The sequence below is a fragment of the Pectinophora gossypiella genome, chromosome 3 (assembly GCF_024362695.1).
Source record: "Pectinophora gossypiella chromosome 3, ilPecGoss1.1, whole genome shotgun sequence".
NCBI classification, from domain to species: domain Eukaryota; kingdom Metazoa; phylum Arthropoda; class Insecta; order Lepidoptera; family Gelechiidae; genus Pectinophora; species Pectinophora gossypiella.
In genome coordinates, this window is record NC_065406.1 from 2,758,495 (window position 1) to 2,776,236 (window position 17,742).

General features: G+C 37.9%; 2 protein-coding genes across 5 annotated transcripts in view; one reads left to right on the forward strand and one right to left on the reverse strand.

The window, feature by feature from the left end:
* The window catches only part of LOC126380508 (uncharacterized), a 215,022-nt gene that overhangs the window by 14,718 nt on the left and 182,562 nt on the right, over nucleotides 1–17,742 (forward strand). The gene's annotated exons all lie outside the window — the stretch shown is intronic.
* On the reverse strand, nucleotides 8,391–13,061 carry LOC126380176 (uncharacterized protein K02A2.6-like). Of its 3 annotated transcripts, none has more exons than XM_050029447.1 (2): nucleotides 11,145–13,061; nucleotides 8,391–9,054 (listed from the first exon to the last, which is right to left on the reverse strand). In XM_050029447.1, exons 1-2 carry the CDS (start codon nucleotides 12,783–12,785, stop codon nucleotides 9,001–9,003), a joined length of 1,695 nt encoding a protein of 564 aa, XP_049885404.1. In that variant the 5' UTR covers nucleotides 12,786–13,061; the 3' UTR covers nucleotides 8,391–9,000. The 3 variants fall into 3 exon arrangements, with proteins under 3 accessions (XP_049885404.1, XP_049885410.1, XP_049885403.1); XM_050029453.1 differs by having other exon boundaries at nucleotides 8,392–11,296; nucleotides 11,676–13,061; XM_050029446.1 differs by having other exon boundaries at nucleotides 8,393–11,296; nucleotides 11,676–13,061.

Genomic DNA, 17,742 nt, shown 5'->3' on the forward strand with positions numbered 1-17,742 from the left:
GTCAAAAAATAATAATAACGGGATTAGACCTGACAGATTAAGTACCTTTTTTCCAAGGATACGTAAATCCATATTCTTTTACCCATTATTGATTCCGACAGCTATGATAATTTATTTACTGGCGGAATGTTATTTCGGATATCTGGTTCTTTTTAAGGATAATGTGTATTGACACCTTTACGCATAGCAGATAGTGAATGATATCTCATGCTCACAGCCTTCGAAAGGTCTGAAAAAGTAATTTAAAAAGAAAATCGACTTCTAAATCTATCAAATAAAAAGTAAGGATAGTATTTTGTTGAATACAATGTTGGAATCTAAATTGCGAACTTACGCGAATTGTGAACTTGTTGTACTTATAGTTTGTACCCGCAATCTTTCAATATAAATTTTTACACTTTTCCTCACCTCATGGTTGTCTGGAAAAAATCGCTTTAAGCGATAAGGCCGCCATTTGCCATGTACCTAGTCAAGAGTCTTCTTGTAATTATTTCTTTTTATTTTTATGCAATAAAGTACATTTGTATTTGTGAAGTCGGAGCAACCAGCAACCTTCATAGGTTGCAGATCCTGCAAATGCTCCACCGTGGTTACTTATGACAACGGGTGAAGCATGCAGTTCAACCGCCTTTCTATGTTTGCGTAAAATTATTTATTTATTTTTACAGTTTTACATACAGCCATTACAGTAAAAACCAATTCGATTGAAACAAACACATATGAGACATAACAATTATTATTATTTAACTAGAACAATAGCGAAATACCACAACTGTGAATTTGGCCACGGAACAGCTGTACAGGTCAACGTCCGGATTGTCCTAGGCCAGGGCGTTTGGCATAATCTAAAAAAGATACAAAATATATTATCATAATACGCAAGTAATATACAAAATATAAAATTGTGCTGATACCAGTACACCCACATCTAATTTCATTTTAAGTTATACCTGTCATTTTCTTAACCACCGAAAAGGAAAGGGACGGGCAATCGACTGATAGAAATTTTATGGAACACAAATATCCCTCCCATAATTTAATATTGATCAACAACCCGACAGAATTAAGTTGACAGTACACGTGTTGCATATCAGTGAGATGCCTATTTTATTCGCCCGGATTATTCATTCGTTTTAAAAATAACAGTTGTCAATTATCCGTCCCTTTCCTTTTCGGTGGATAAGAGACTGAAGCGTATAACTTAAAATTAAATTAGGAGGTGTCTGCAGGAATCTATATTATCTCCTAAACCGTAAAATTTTTTATACACGGGGGAGATTTTTATTTTTGGGTTACTAATGAGGCCCTCTAGATGGAGCGCAAAAAAAAATTAGAAAAAAAGAAAAATTAAAAAAAAGAAAAATTAAAAAAAAAGAAAAATTAGAAAAAAATGGGGGAAAAATTAAATAATATAATTTTTCGTTTTGAACGTCAACCTTTGGGTATTTGTATTATAGTTAATCGTTTATATATATATTACACGTAATATGTATTATGTATAGAAAAATCTTGAACCACATCATCGCTTTCCATCAGATTCTTGAACTTGGATATAAAACGTTTAACGTTATTTTAATAAGAGGATATCCGCAATATCCAAAGATTAGCAGTCCAGCAACCTTCAGTATCCAAGTTTGAAACCAGTTACAGGATTATTCCGATAAGCAAAATACGAACTTGACGTGTTCAATTACTTCTTGTGGCTAAAGCTGCAAGCTTAGGCATGGAATCGAGCATCGACGGTGGAACCTCTAGACTTGGGTTGTAGCAAAGTACAAACTCTGCACATACTGGCCTTTCCTTCTTACCGTTAATCCTTTTAAATTTCGAAATTATTATTCCATTTCGCAATTCCTTATATTCTGCTCTGACGCATTATATCCCGGACCTTGAGCAACACATATTGCTTAGCTCTGGCCGTGCCCACTAACTTTAATTGTGATCATAAATTCTTCATCGTATTTTATGTAGCATCTCGAGCTTCTCCGTGCTTCGGAAGGCACGTTAAGTTGGTCCCGGCTGCATTAGCAGTCGTTAATAACCATCAATCGGCACTGGGCCCGCGTGATGATTTAAGGCCCGATCTCCCTATCCATCTATAGGGAAGACCCGTGCCCCGGCAGTGGGGACGTTAATGGGCTGATGATGATGATGTATTCCTGTTGGTGTTTACTGTTTCCTTCGCTATTACTACTCATCCTACTCTCCTGCTACTGTGCCGGCACGTCGAGACTCCATCACCACCCATCGTGCCGCAGGGTCTGTTGATCTGTTTACACATCTGACAAATGTGTCAGATATAAAATGCCGCCCGGTAACGTTCGCGCAATTGCGACCACTTCCGTGTGCTGTCGCCGTGTTAGGTTAGGTTAGGCCGTGAGCCAATCAGAACGCAGCGTCCCGCTCCCCTCGCCCCCTTCCTCCCTCAGCTGGTTGACACAATGATTTCCATGCAAAAAATCAGACCTGGATTAGCTGCCCTATTCCAAAACGAAGACTAAAGAAAATACCTTGGTTAAAATATAGTCCTCGTCACGAAAGGATTCACAGATTCTGCATGGAATTGTTATGCCTTGTTAACAGTTCCATTAAAATCCATGTCATCTTTCGGGCGCGAACTATAGGTAGCTATTTTGAACCAGCCGGGTCTGCACGACAACCGAGTCGCGCGGTGCGAATTATATCGAGGGCTTCGACCAATAGACGCAGCGAAACCTGTCTATGTAGACACCCTCGATATAATTCGCGCAGCACGCGGTGCGGCCGCGATGGTATTGGTTTACTTTTCGTTTTGTAAAAGGCTAGGCTAGGCGTCTATTTGGTTGCATCGGCGATGACTGCAACATTGAACCTAGACTCAAACGTCTGAAACTTGTTCCAAGTCTAATTTGTCTAGCCTTAAACATACGATACTTAAGACGGTTATGAGAAAATGGACTTATGTGGGAATTATTCAGCGGATTTATAGGACTCTGGAGGATTTACATAATGTAAATCGGATCCATGCAGGATTTATACAAGTATCTTGTGTGACCTGGAAAACTCCATTTTAATACACGTGTCTCTGTTCCCAGGATTTGGACTAAAAATATGTACCCCAACGGGAAATAGGCGTTATCTTATATGTGTTTATGTTAGCTCCTTATAACTTAGTATCCAGATTGATTGATTGATTGGATTAGCCAACCCAATGTTATGTTACGCGTGTGTATGTGTGCACACACTTGATATCAACTCAGAATCATGGTCGGAATCATCCCTCTCAGCAGTCGTTACGATGTCACTAACATCCTGTATAGAATGTAAATTTTATTTTTTATCGTTTTTTACAAACTTTACAGCATAAAACTACAATATAACAACTTAAGATTACATACTTATACAGGCAAATATTTATATGATGTATTAATTCATAATAACGATACTCATAAATCACTGAACAGCTGCCTTTGCGCAATTTTAAATGATTACCTTATAAGGGCAAATGTCAGAATGTTTGACATCATTCAAAATTTTGTGTTCATCATAATTATTATGTCACACGGCCTCTGTGTTCTAGTGGTTAGAGCTTTGGGTTCGCGATCTGGAGGTCCGGGTTCGATTCCCGATCGGGACATTGTCGAAATCACTTTATGAGACTGTCTTTTGTCTGGGACATTGCAGGCTTGAATTACCTGATTGTCCGAAAGAGTAAGATGATCCGTGCTGCGCAGGGCACGTTAAGCTGTTGATCCCGGCTATTAGCCGTAAAAAAAACATCCTACCAACCCGCAGTGGAGCAGCGTGTTGGAATATGCTCCATATCCCCTCCGGTTGATTGAGGGGACGTATATAGGCTGTTTAAGTTTATATATTTAAAGAACGTCAAGAGCCCTGTGCCGAGGTTTTTCTTGCAGCTTCTTTTCCCCGGCTATACGGGTTGTGAGAAGCTTCAGTAGTTTTAGGCGGATGTGACGTTCGTTGTGTGAAAATTGACGATTCAAAGTGTAACTATGTTACCTACTGAATAAATATATTTTTGAAATATATGTAAATATTATGTAAACTTTCGTAAACGCAAGTTCGACTTATCCGTTGTATTACTATAGTAACATAATTATACATCAATACATAGTTGTTTACTATCCGGTTATTGTTTTCGGATTCGGTCAAAGGTCATGAGATCTTAGTACGAATTATGTGATCACAGATTATAAAGATAATCTTCAAAGGTCGTGTGTACAGTCGAGAGCAATATCATGTACCTACTTTAGAACCCTGTCGCACTATCATATTTGACATTTAATGAGACTTGCGGTTTTATTTGTCAAAAAAGTTAATGTGACATGGTTTCAAAGTGACATATTAGTACTCATGACCGTACTATCTCAGTTATAATACAACATATGTGCCAATCAGGGTGGTCAGAGGTCATCCATCCAAGATGAACTAAGTACCCACACCTCAAATCAAATCAAATATACTTTATTGCACAAAACTACATTTAAACAATCAGACATAACACATGAATACAGTACAATTTGGGCGGCCTTATTGCTCTAGAGCAATTTCTTCCAGGCAACCACCAAAAGGAAATAAACATTTACAAACTTGGACCTCACCGTAAATAATAAACTACTATAACTTTAATTTATACTTATGTATTATTATATTAGAAGGAAAATATCGTGAGGAAACCCACATACCCGAAAAATGCGTTTTGGAGGTATATTGATCTAACCTGTATTGAGCTTCTTTCTCATCGCGGAACCTCAGAGAAACACACCCGACACTTCGTACAAAACACCTCGCTTTACACAGACGTTACACATTGACGTTATCGTACACGCGCCTCTGTGTGTGTGACGTCTGACGCCCATACGATTCAAGACTAGTGATGTTCCGAATATCCGTATCCGTATCCGCGGATATCCGAGATAAAATAAAAATCCGTATCCGTGTCCGTTACTTTTCACGCGGATCTTTTACTGATCTTTTTCAGGTGATTAAGTAGAATTATTAAATAAAAATGCTATAAAATACCATTCAGATTGTTTTTATATCTTAAAATCAAATATTTGGCACCTTTATATTGCAAACATTTAGATAGATAGATCTTTATAATGAAAGCAAGATAAAATATCACTTTTATAACAATGAAATAACTAAAACTTTAATCTTTTTGTTTAAGAAAATACAGATCCGTATCCGTATCCGCGGATCTTTACACTAAATATCCGTCTCCGCGGATATACATTTTTAACGATCCGGCACATCACTATTCAAGACTAAAGTACGACCGAGTTAAGGTATACCTAGCTCAGCCGCTGGTGGGAGCGGAGAGTTGCCGTTCTATACGTAATATTATTCCTTATTCTATGACAAGCAGTCGCTTCTGTGAAACACCAGCAGGGCTAACATGCACAACGTGATAAAATTGTCGATCGATTGAATAAATTTTGTCGAAATGGATAAGTTTGTTTTTTTTCCCTAACGTGCGTGCTGCGTGATTTTGTTCGTATTTTGACAGCGCGACATGACTTATATGGGTTCACAAATTAGCACCAATAGCATCGACATAATTATATCGTCAGGATCGATAAAATGAGCATGTTAGCCCTACAGGTATCAAATGTTTAGGTTAGGTTAGGACCCGGGGACATGATGACTCCGACCCCAGCTGAGATAATCGTGCTTTTCTTGAAGTCCCTTGGCAATCATCGCAGTTCCGAATAAGACAAACAAATGCTAATATCCACGTTCATCAATTATTATGTTTATCATGTATCAGAATTTGAATTCGGAACTAAGTTCTTTTGTTTTGTTTACGCGGGAAACAAAACAAACCTTACATACTCATTTTATGTTACATCAATATAATGCCAACTTTCTAATACAACGTTCTTTTTTTGAATAGTTTGTTTTGAAAATTGGAATTTACCGTCGGTACGGTATGCGGGCGTTTAATTAGCAATTCTACTTTCCTTTTTGTAGGCGTGAGAGGTTTTTACCTCTCGGAGGCGTAATGAGGTACTTCACTCACTCCCTCCGAGCTTAAGGGTGTTACTGCTTACCTTTAACCTTAATATGTTTTGTGAAGAATAAGAAAAATAAGTGGGACGAATAAATTGGGCGGTTAGAGCCACAAGTAATCAAAAATAACTTGCAGCCACTGTTGATACGAAGTTTTAAATAAGCCCAGCAGTGGAATCTTGAAGGCTAGATTAGTATGAAAAAACACCACGGAAGAGAAGAAAGAGGATGGAAAGACACTAATGCGCATTATGTATGACGACCGTCGCCGGTTCATTCCCGCTCTCTTTTTACTACTACTACTCCTGCAAACAGATAACTACGATAGCTCTACTGCTTCTCAAATTCCATAGCCACTTTACGGCCATACAATACAATACAAAAACTCTGTATTGCACTTAACACATTAAAAAAATAAATTAGTATGGCCATGTATATTTTATGTGATAGGCTGTGAAAGACACAACCCCTCTGTCGGATACGGTATGCCCGGTAGGAAAAGCAGCTGAACGTGTTCTAAGTTTTAAATTCGCTGCCAGAAGAGCATAGAAGTTATTACTTATAGGTGTGGCGGACCCAACTAGTTGGCCAGCTAGTTCCGCCCACATGCAACAGATGGCGCCACATTCAATAATGCAGTCTTGAAGCAGTCGTGAAACGCGATATCGAAGTTTACACAGCAAGACGCATATATACAACTTCCAACATTACACCGTTGGATCGTCGATTCCTAGTCACACTACCAACTTGTGGCTAGCGGGGTACTATATGCTCTGTTCGGTACCCCGTAAACCTCCTTTGGCGGCAGCACACCCTCGACGCCAAATATGTATTATACCTACTATAGATCATCAATATCATAATATGTTTTTTTTGTTTCAGGTACATATTTGTTTTTCCGTTCCGCCGTGCGCCTCATGGATATGCCTAGGTAAGTATCAGGGATTACCTCCTACGGAAGAAGTTAGTTTTACACCTTTGTCTGTCAAAATTAAGCAAGTAATCGTATTTTCCGACAAGTCTGGCATTCGTTAATTCAATTAAAAGACTCTGTGAGTTTCAAACTCTAGTGTCATGCCACAGATCATAGAATCAAGGGGGATATCAGCTCTTAAATTACACGAGTCCGCATGTCGCCTGTTAACTCACATCGGCATGTGAAGCGGCCGCACTAAGACTTTAAAACTTTACTTTACTTTACTTTCTAATTATATGTAAATTTTCTTTGTATTCCAAAGCAATAAAGAGTATACAAACAAACAAACTTTTTGGCTGGATTGGCATATCGATTTACCCGCCGTTCATTGCGTAGAAACACAAGTGCTAGTTGTGGTTGCGCGATAACAAAGAAGCAATGAATGACGAGGAAAGTTTTACAATACGTTCGTTGCCCCAGTAAAACGTTTCGTTTTGTGCATATTTAAGTCCAACCGACTATGCTCCCGCGGCATCTCCCTATAATAATTTAAAATAAGTTACTCTGTTGCCATGCCATGTCGGTTGAAGTTAATTGATACTGAAGTGAAATTAATATCATAAATTTGCGTGCGGATCTTACTGGAATATCAAGACAATAACCTTTCATTAATTTCTAAAGGCTGATTAATGTATTGAAAATTCTTGATGTATTATGAATCATTAGTTGTAATCATGGTTGACAATTACTGAGCGGTAGAGCTTCGTTTTCTTTGTCAATTTTCGTGTAATCCAGTTAAATGTTTATCTATACTAATATTATAAAAGCGAAAGAAATCATGTTGTCTGTTTCTTGCCTTAAATTGGCATTAAATAGAACAAAATCCAGGGAAGGACTTAGAATGCTTTCCAAAGACCTGACAGTCTTCTTCTGTAGTCTCAGTTGTGAGATCAGCGGCCGATCTCATCAGCCCTGGTGACAGGATTACTGTTGAGCCGCTAAAGGCCCCTGACATGGCTCATGTGTCCTCCAAGGCGTGAATCATGTTACTTTCGGACAATCAGGTTGATCAGTTTGAAATGTCCTTACCAAACTAGAGATCTCAAAGTGATTTTTGTGACCTACCAGATTTCGAACCCGGGACCTCCAGATCGTGAGCCACAAAGCCCGCTGGACGAGTAGAGGTTGCAGGCGATTGTACCTAATATCATATTTGCAATAATCTGTGCACGTTAGTCGAAAATGACCTACATTTCAAACATTTAATTAGCAATTAGTTAGCTAACTATTGTCATAGGTGTCACTGTAGTTATTGCACTATACTAATTAATAATTATATAACTGTTATGTGACTTAAACTGGATTATTGCTATGACAAGTGTTATGTTTTTGGAGTAATAAAACACTAAAATTAATTAATTTAGGTTTATTTAGCACGAGCGTATATGCCCACAGACAAAGCCAAGGTTCGAGCGAGAATCGGATACACGACAGCTCTTCACCCCCTTAATGAGTAATTAAAAATATAATGGTAATAACATAACACTTATTAACTAAGCAAACTACAAGTATTAATAATATCAACAATGAAAGTTTAGTTACAATCTTCCAAACTAGAAAGTATATATAAAGGTAAGTACAACTGAATGGCTAACAATAATTACATAGGTATGTTACAAGAGTTAACTCTCAGATTCATGCATTGCACACATCCTGAGGGAAGTCCTACGAACCAAAGGTTCTTGGCGTCGTGCAATACATGCATTATAATACAAAGAATAGTTTATTCTTCTAAACTATTGCTACAACTTAACATTTGATTAACATGCCTCTTCCATTTACATCCATCCACATCAATTATGTAAGTGGTGTCAGGAATGGACTCTTCAACTATAACACCTGCAATCCAGGCACTACGCCCTTTTCGATAATCTTTAACCATTACCTTTTCGCCAACCTTAAACACTACTCTTCTCTTCCCCGCTGTTAATCTTGACTGCTTTTCTAGAATGTCATATGACTTTTCTACTATAGGTGGAGGCCTCAGCATTGTAAATCTACTTCTAAACTCTCTACCAAGCATGAGCTTGGCAGGTGTCACTCCAGTAATATTGTGCGGCATGCTCCTATAGTCAAAAAGAAATAGATTTATAGCTGATGTTAAAGATTTTCCACTTTCCTTAATCTTTTTAACATGTGTCTTAAAGGTTTCAACAAATCGTTCAGCAGCCCCGTTGGTTGCCGGGTGATATGGTGGCGAAAAAGTATGCTTTACATTTATGTTTTTACAAAATGATTCAAAGTCTAAACTTGTAAAAGTGGGGCCATTGTCTGTAACCAAATGAACAGGATATCCAAAACGGCAAAATAAGCCTTTAAAAATTTCAATTGTCTTGGTTGCTCCAATATTTGACATTTCAAACACTTCTGGCCACTTCGAGTAACTATCAATAATGACAAGATACATTTTATTATAAATTGGCCCAAGAAAATCTGCATGTATTCTATACCATACAGAGGGCGGGGCTGGCCATGATTTAATCTGACATTTTTGTGGATTTTTGTGATTACTTAAACATGTTACACAATTTTTTGTTATACTCTCTATATCTGTGTCTAAATTCGGCCACCAAAAGAAAGATCGTGCCAACTGTTTCATGCGTACAATACCAAAATGACTCTTATGTAGTTCTGCTAAAATCGATTCACGCAAGTCAGTTGGAACGATAATTCTGTATCCCCAGAACAAACATTCCCTATCTAAACTGAGCTCATTTTTCTTATAATAATAAGGCAATATCTCTTTTTCAATATTTTTCTTTTCTGACCACCCATCTATATGATATCTAATTACCTTTGACAAAATCAAGTCCTTTTTTGTTTTAGTTTGTATTAATTTCCAGTCAAGCTTTTCTACCTCTGAATTATTTATATAATGAATATTACTAATATTGGCATGTTCACATAATGGATGCATGTCTAAAATTTCCTGGTTATCTATATTTAACCGTGATAAGAAATCCGCTGGATTAATGCTAGTTTTAATGTGTCTTATTTTGTAGTTAAATGCCGACAAAAATATCGCATAATGTTGTAGCCGTTTTGCTGCCATTTTTGGTATACTTTTGTTTGGGCCAAAGATCCTAACCAATGCTGCATTATCAGTTTCGAGTTCAAATGTGCGGCCATAAGTGTAATTATAAAATTTAGTAACACCAAATATAATTGCCATGGCCTCTTTGTCTATCGCTGAATATTTCTGCTCTGTGGAATTTAATTTTTTACTAGCAAATGCAATAGGTTTAACAACCCCATTTAAATCTCTATTTGATAACACAGCCCCTAATGCAGTATGAGAAGCATCACATGTTAGAATGAGTGTTAAATTAGGATCATAATGTCTTAAACTTTCCAGTGAAGTTAATTTCTCTTTTATTAAATTAAATGCTTTATCACATTCCTTTGTCCAGTTAAATTTGTTTTTCTGTGTACATTCATACAATGGTACTAAAATATGAGCCATGTTTTTTAAGAATCTAGCATAGTAGTTAACTTTTCCCAAGAATGATTTTAACATTGTTATATTTTTTGGTGCTTCACACTTTAATAATGTCTCAATATTTTTTTTAATAACATTGATTTCATTTTTTGTTATTCTGAAACCAAAAACATCAATACTGGTTTTGAAAAATTTACATTTTTCTAACTTTAACTTGAACTCACATTCTTGTAATTTTGTTAACACTTTACATAGTGTTTCCAATAGGTCACCGACAGTTTGACCACAAATATAAATATTATCTATAAATACAATAGTATTTGATATCTGTGAAAGTTTATTACTCATAAGACGCTGAAATGATCCAGGCCCAGTACTCACACCATAAGGTAAATATTGATATTGAAAAGTTCCATTTTCTGTAACAATTGTAGTTAATTCTTGTGACTGTATGTCTAGAGGCGCCTGTAAATAAGCCTCTTTTAGGTCTAGTTCACAAAAGTACTGTCCATTTTTTAAGGTGTCAAAAATTTCATCTATGTGGGGCAATGGGAAATGATCAACCTCCAAGTTAGGGTTAAGTGTAACTTTATAGTCACCGCAGAGCCTCACTGAACCATCTGGTTTTAGTATGGGTACCACAGGTGTTCCCCACTGGCTATATTCCACTGGAACAATTCTACCATTCTCTAATAACCGGGAAATTTCTAAATTTACCTTTTCTTTAAGAGCATATGGAACCCGACGCACTGGGTGGCATTTAGGCACGGCGTTCGGTTTTAACTTTAACTTGATGGTTTCACCTTTAAAGTTGCCCCAACCTGGACTGAATACCTTTGCAAACTTTTCCTTTACATATTGCTCGGCTTCTGAAATAGATTTATCACAGTTTATTTCATTAACATTAATATGGTTTGGTTTCAAAAAGTTTGGGGGCCACATATTAAAAGCATGTAACCAGTCACGCCCTAAAATGCGAGGTATGTTATTGGCTCCCACAAAAATGTTTAACTTTTTAGTATTGTCCTCATAGGTTACATTAAGGTTTTTTAAAATGCCTTCTGATTTTGTCAGACTTTGATCAAAATTTTTAAACCAGACGTTACAAGGGAAAATATCTTCTTGCTGAAAATACAGATTTTTATCTTCAAATGGTATCACGGTCACCTCTGATCCCGTATCTAGTTGAAAGTTTAATAAATGTCCCCCTACATTTATTGTAATAAAATGTGGTGGTATGCTACTCACATTTACTGAATAAATTGTCATGTCATCAAACATATGATCAATTAATTCTTCGTCACTGGCTTTTTCTTCACTCTCAGAAGATTTTGGCTGTTCTTTTTCCACAGTGTAGGCCTTATTTATTTTCTTATTCCTCGAACACATCTTAAATATATGTCCTTGTTGTCCACACTCAGAACAATATTTTTTGTTTAATGTACATTGTGATCTCACGTGATTTGTTGCTCCACAACAAAAGCACCTCGGCTCCTTCCTAATGTCGCTCCTAAATTTTTGATAATTTTGTGATGTTTTTCCTTTTCGTCCTTGTCCATTAAAAAACACCTCCGATACCTCATTTCCTTGTTTGCCATCGTTTGTTTGTAACAATGCAAATTCCACTGTTTTCGCCAAGGTTATTGTTTCCTCCAAAGTCTTATTAGACTCACTTTTGAGCAATTCAAACTTAATTAACTTGGAATTGACACCATCAATAAACTTTTCCTTAATTTGGTCATCTAAATCTTTAAAATCGCAATTTCCACCAAGTTTTCGTAACTCAAGTACGTATTGTTCAATTGTTTCTGTTGGTAACTGATTTCTATTTCTAAAAGTTACCCGTTCCAAAGCTGTTGGTTGTTTTTGTGTATATTTATCGCGTAACTTTGTACATAAAGCTTCATAGGTTAGCGAAGTTGGATTTTTCGGCGAACACAAACAATTCAACACATTTAACACTTTCGGCGTAATCTTGGTTAATAACAACGGCACCTTTTTATCTTCTTCGACCTCATTAAGTAATATAATACATTCCAATTGCTGCTCGAAACATTTCCAATTATCTCCGTCAAATAGATTCAAACTGTAGTTTGTCATTTTAGTATTTTTCTTTGTTGATGTTTTTTGTTTACAATAATCACTTAGTATTCGACGCAATTCATCCACCGTTTGTCCCTCCGTAAAATATATTTTTAGTTGTTTTAATTTTTCTTGTAATTGCTTTTTATTTAATTTATAAATCCAAGATCTATTCGTTAATTGTTCACTTTTTATTATTCTTTCCTTTCCGATGCTACTGCCGCCATCTTCATCTTCATTCTCGGTTGAATAGAAATCAGATTCGGATACACTCATTTGTAATAATTTTTGACATAGCGAACTCAGGAATGCGGTTGCAAATCGCGCCAACTTCACACTGTTGCTTATCAATTCAGATTTCAGAAACAAGGTCTTTGATTCAGAATAATAATTATGTTATTAATCCACTTAATTTTTGTGTAATTTAATATTCTGCACACTTCCAAATTTCTCGTCGCCAAAACTGTTATGTTTTTGGAGTAATAAAACACTAAAATTAATTAATTTAGGTTTATTTAGCACGAGCGTATATGCCCACAGACAAAGCCAAGGTTCGAGCGAGAATCGGATACACGACAACAAGTATGTCACTGCGACTGACTGCAACACTAAACAAGTGTTGCCCTCAGTCGCTTTTACGACTTACCCGAAAAGAAGAGCTTACTGAATGCTAAGCCTAGGTTACACAGTGCGAGCTAACATGCGAGCTGACCGAGTCAGTTATTGAGCTGCAGCTACTACGCACGTGTGACCGCATCATACGAGTTACTGTCATGTGCGAGTGGGACAGTTGCACGCGTTCGAGTTACTTCAACATTTTTTGTTTTTACTCGCTACTTGCCTTCCCCCACCACACCACTCGCACGCCGCTCGGTCGTCAACTCGCACGATTTTGCGAAATGACAGTAGCTCGTACGCTCGGGCCCACGCCGGGTACAGTGTTTCTTGTTTGGGCATCAAAATGGCGGATAGGTGGACATCCGATCAAAATATAAAGTTTGTGTATTTTGCGACAACATTGCACGAGACATGATACAAACGAATTATACAAGTACACTGGTATAGTAGCTGTCTTCTGCGACGCCAGCAGTGTGCACAGTGTGACCGTGCGAGGCGAGTCGAGCTACTGTCATACGAGTACACAGGCGCAGTAGCTGTCTATTGTCACATCAGCTGCTCGCACTGTGTAACCTAACCTATACTTCATTTTAAATTACTATCTAGTCTTGTGATTAATGAGTAACTTAATTTAAATACTTAAATTGCTGAGCAAGAGTACCACATCCTGGACACTTCATACAAACAACCTCGTTATACACAGACACTACACATTGACACTATCGTACACATCTGTGTGTGGCACCATACGATTCAAGTCTAAACTAAGTTCGAGAGGGGGTGAGGTAAACCTAGCTCAGACGCTGGTAAGGCGCGGAGAGTTGCCGTTCAATACGTATTATTAATCTTTATTCTATGACCTGATACTTCTAAGTAGGATGTGCATGACACTGGTCTCTCCTTGTTTACATGTTGTAACTCAGCCTACAGTTGCGCAACTGTTACTCTGCGAATATTATTCCCTCTAATTCTCACGCGAACGGGAAACTTAAATAGAGGCGAACCCACGTTTTTTGATACTTGAAACAATGTTGGCTTGTCACGAACTGTTGTCATTTTGGTTTAATTAAGTTTGTGAAGGATTAAGGTGAATTAGTGATTAAATTATAAATAGTCAGATACAATAGATGGGTTTTTTTAAAGAACGTCTAGGGCCCTTTGTCGAGATTTTTCTTGCAGTTGTCCTCGGCTTCCGGTTGTGAGAAGCCGCGGATGAGACGTTCGATATTTAAAAAATGACGTTTGCATAAATATATTTTCTTATTTGAATTGGACATGACATGACAATCTTAATACTTTTTTTGGTCATGATTTAACAATTGGGGTCTTTTAATCTAAAACAGCGATGTTGAATCAATTATGCCAAATGATAATATAGAGGTATATTGCTTTGTTAGATGAATTTCTTCAATGTGGCCTTTGTAATCCCTCAGAACACATTTTACGGTTTTTTTTATCAGAAGTAAGTAGATGTTATGTTAGTTAATGTGTAATGTTTGTTTACCTGCGTGTGTGTATGAAACGATTGATGAATGTGGAGGGAACAAGAGAAGTATGCAGGATCGATGCAAATGGAATTCCGTAGTCTCTGCTGCTTCGTGATCATTAATTTAAGAGCCACGCTCTTGTCGGTGTAGCATTCTCCATGCTACTTTTTTACGGAAAAATAGGGCAGTGGTTTCCCTCTTGCCTTCCGCCTCGTACTCAGGACTCCTGTCCTCCGCCTCTGAATAGTACTGACAGTTGCTGCTGTCCCTGCTGTTTACCCCGTGGGATATCGGCGTGAGTTTATGTATGTAAGTAAATGTTTTATTATTATACTATCTGCAACACAGTATGTTAAACAATACCTAAAATTGTACATTTTCACAACCGTTAGGTACTTGGAGTTGCAACCTTTGCAGTAACATTTCCCACATAATTCAGTCAGTAGGCAGCTGGCTGGTTGCACTGATAGCGGTTAAACGATAAAATTTTCAAACAGTGGTTCCATTTTCAACATACATACATACATAAACTCACGCCCGTTATCCCTAATGGGGTGGGCAGAGCCACAAGTAATCAAAGACAACTTGCAGCCACTGTTGATACGATGTCGTAAGCTGGATATGATGAACCGTATGGTGATAAGGGATCAGCCTATCGCCCATAACATTAGTCCATCATGTTAGAGGACACAATCCCTCTGTCGGTTTCCATTTTCAAATATATCGATTATTAGATTTATCGTGTGAATTTGAATTCAGAACATACTTTATTGTTTTGTTTTCATTCCCGTGTGTACAAAATAATAAATGACTTAGTTCTAAATTCAAATTTCCTATGTATTCGCAAAAAAACCTATGATCGCGAGGGACATTCACATCACCAATTTAAGAGCCACGCTCTTGTCGGTGTAGCATTCTTCATGCTACTTTTTTAGGGAAGAATAGGGCAGTGCTTTCAGTGGTTTCGAGGGACACAACCTAACCTAACCTAACCAACTGCTTCGTTTGTATGGATAGTTTGACTGTGAATATACATTGTATTGTAGGTATTAGCCAAAACGAACCCAGGGATAACTGGATAATGTTAGATGATAAAATGCATTAAACACAGCTCACAGGTGTGTAGTATGGTGGTCTGACCCGAGGTTCGCGCCCAACTGGGCATCCTCAGGCCTGTTGTCTTAAACGTTGTACCGGGTGAGAGCCTTAAGCGCTCCCCATTTGTCCGGCCAAGTAGTTAATGCCATCTGCGGCAAATCTACAATAAGTCACGTCAAAAAAAAAGGTGGTCTGGTGGTAAATAAATGATTTTCTTTCTTTCTGTATAAATTTTAGACTTAAGAGTAATCCGCTACAAAACCCGCTTTCCGCTACCTGCTCTCAGTTGGTTAAACACCTTTGGTTCCCGTGCGAACTCGACCGGCAATGTGATGAAACCCGTGGGAGCGAAGTATGCAAATTTACGATATCCACTTAATAAGCGATCAACGGGAGAATCCTGTTTCCTTTTGCCTTTTTAATCGGAAGGCTTTTAATATCAGCTTATACATACATACATACGCATACATACTATATACATAATTCACTCTCGTAATACCTAAAGGGGCGGAGTCACAGGTAATCAAAAATGACATTACACCCACTGTTGATACGAAGTCTCAACATTAATAAGGTTCTCGTAATGATCAATTATGTAAGTAAATATACCTATTAAGGTTTTCAAGGTAAGCCAATCGTGCCCTATCTTTAATCTTCAATTATGTGAATTAACATTTTAAATGACCAAAGGACATTATCACGATTTTTTAGGATTTACTTTTCTTTTTAGCTTAGGTACGTTTTGGTATTTCTCGACGATTTTTTAAAAACACAAGGATATTTGAAATTTTCGAGTTATTAAAACTTGAAAATCGAAGGGATATATTCGTTAAGAGCCAATAGAATCGATTCAAAGACATGCGCTGAGGGACGTTAGGATAAGGAAGCGATTCTATAGGTTCTTAGCAAACACATCTCTCGCAGCCTCGCACATTTTTGGTGGAAAAGCAGCCTAAAGGCATAGAACATGGTAATCCGTAAAGAACGGCAACTCTTGAGGTAAACCTAGCTCCCCACCAACGGCTGAGCTAGGTTTACCTCACCCCCTCTTGGTCTTACTTTAGTCTTGAATCGTATGGGCGTCAGACGTCACACACAGATAACGTCAATGTGTAGTGTCTGTGTAAAACAAGGTGTTTTGTATCTTCTTCTATCGTATGGGTTGCGAGGTGGAGTACCAACCTCATCAACCCTGTTGTCAGGGTTACTATTGAGCCGCCAAAGGCCCCTGACATGGCTCATGTAACGACGGGACCAACAGCTTAACGTGCCTTCCGAAGCACGGACCGTCTTACTTTCGGACAATCAGTGCGGTGTTTTGTATGAAATGTCCGGGTGATAGCCGTCAGCGCTCCCCATTTGCCCGGCCAAGTAGTTAATGCCATCTGCGGCAAATCTACAATAAGTCACGTCAGAAAAAACCGGGGTGTGTGCTAAAGGTTGGGTTACGCGTTTGCATCTAAGAGCAGGAAATATTTGCATCGAGACTGTATCGCGACATTTTCGCTGCAAAAAGTCGCAGTATGAAAGGGGCCTTAATAACGAATTCGCATTCAAATCGCAAACCGCTATGGACCTGTTAATGTACGAATTGTATGCCAATTGCTGAATCGACACGATTTTACTGATTTAGTAATTAGGCCCCAATGTCGTGTTTACGCCGTAAACGTTTCAATTAGGGTGCTATTTGGAAAATGTAAAGTTAAGTTTTGATTTCTAATTGGGGAGGGTAATCAATACCCTGTCTGTATTTATTACTTATAAATTAACAATCAAAAAAAAAAAACTGAAACCCTGGTAGCCTAGTGGGTGGAGAACGTTTGCCTCTCACTTTGAGGTCGCAGGTTCGAATCCAGCACAGGCCTTTACCAATGTTTGTCGAATTTGTTTTCGAATTCATGTTTGGATCATAAATGATTATCACGTGCTCGCGGTGAAGGAAAACATCGTGAGGAATCCCACGTTCCTGAGAAATGCATTTTCGGAGGTAAGTGACCTAACCTGTATTGGACAGGTTTTCCCTATGTTCG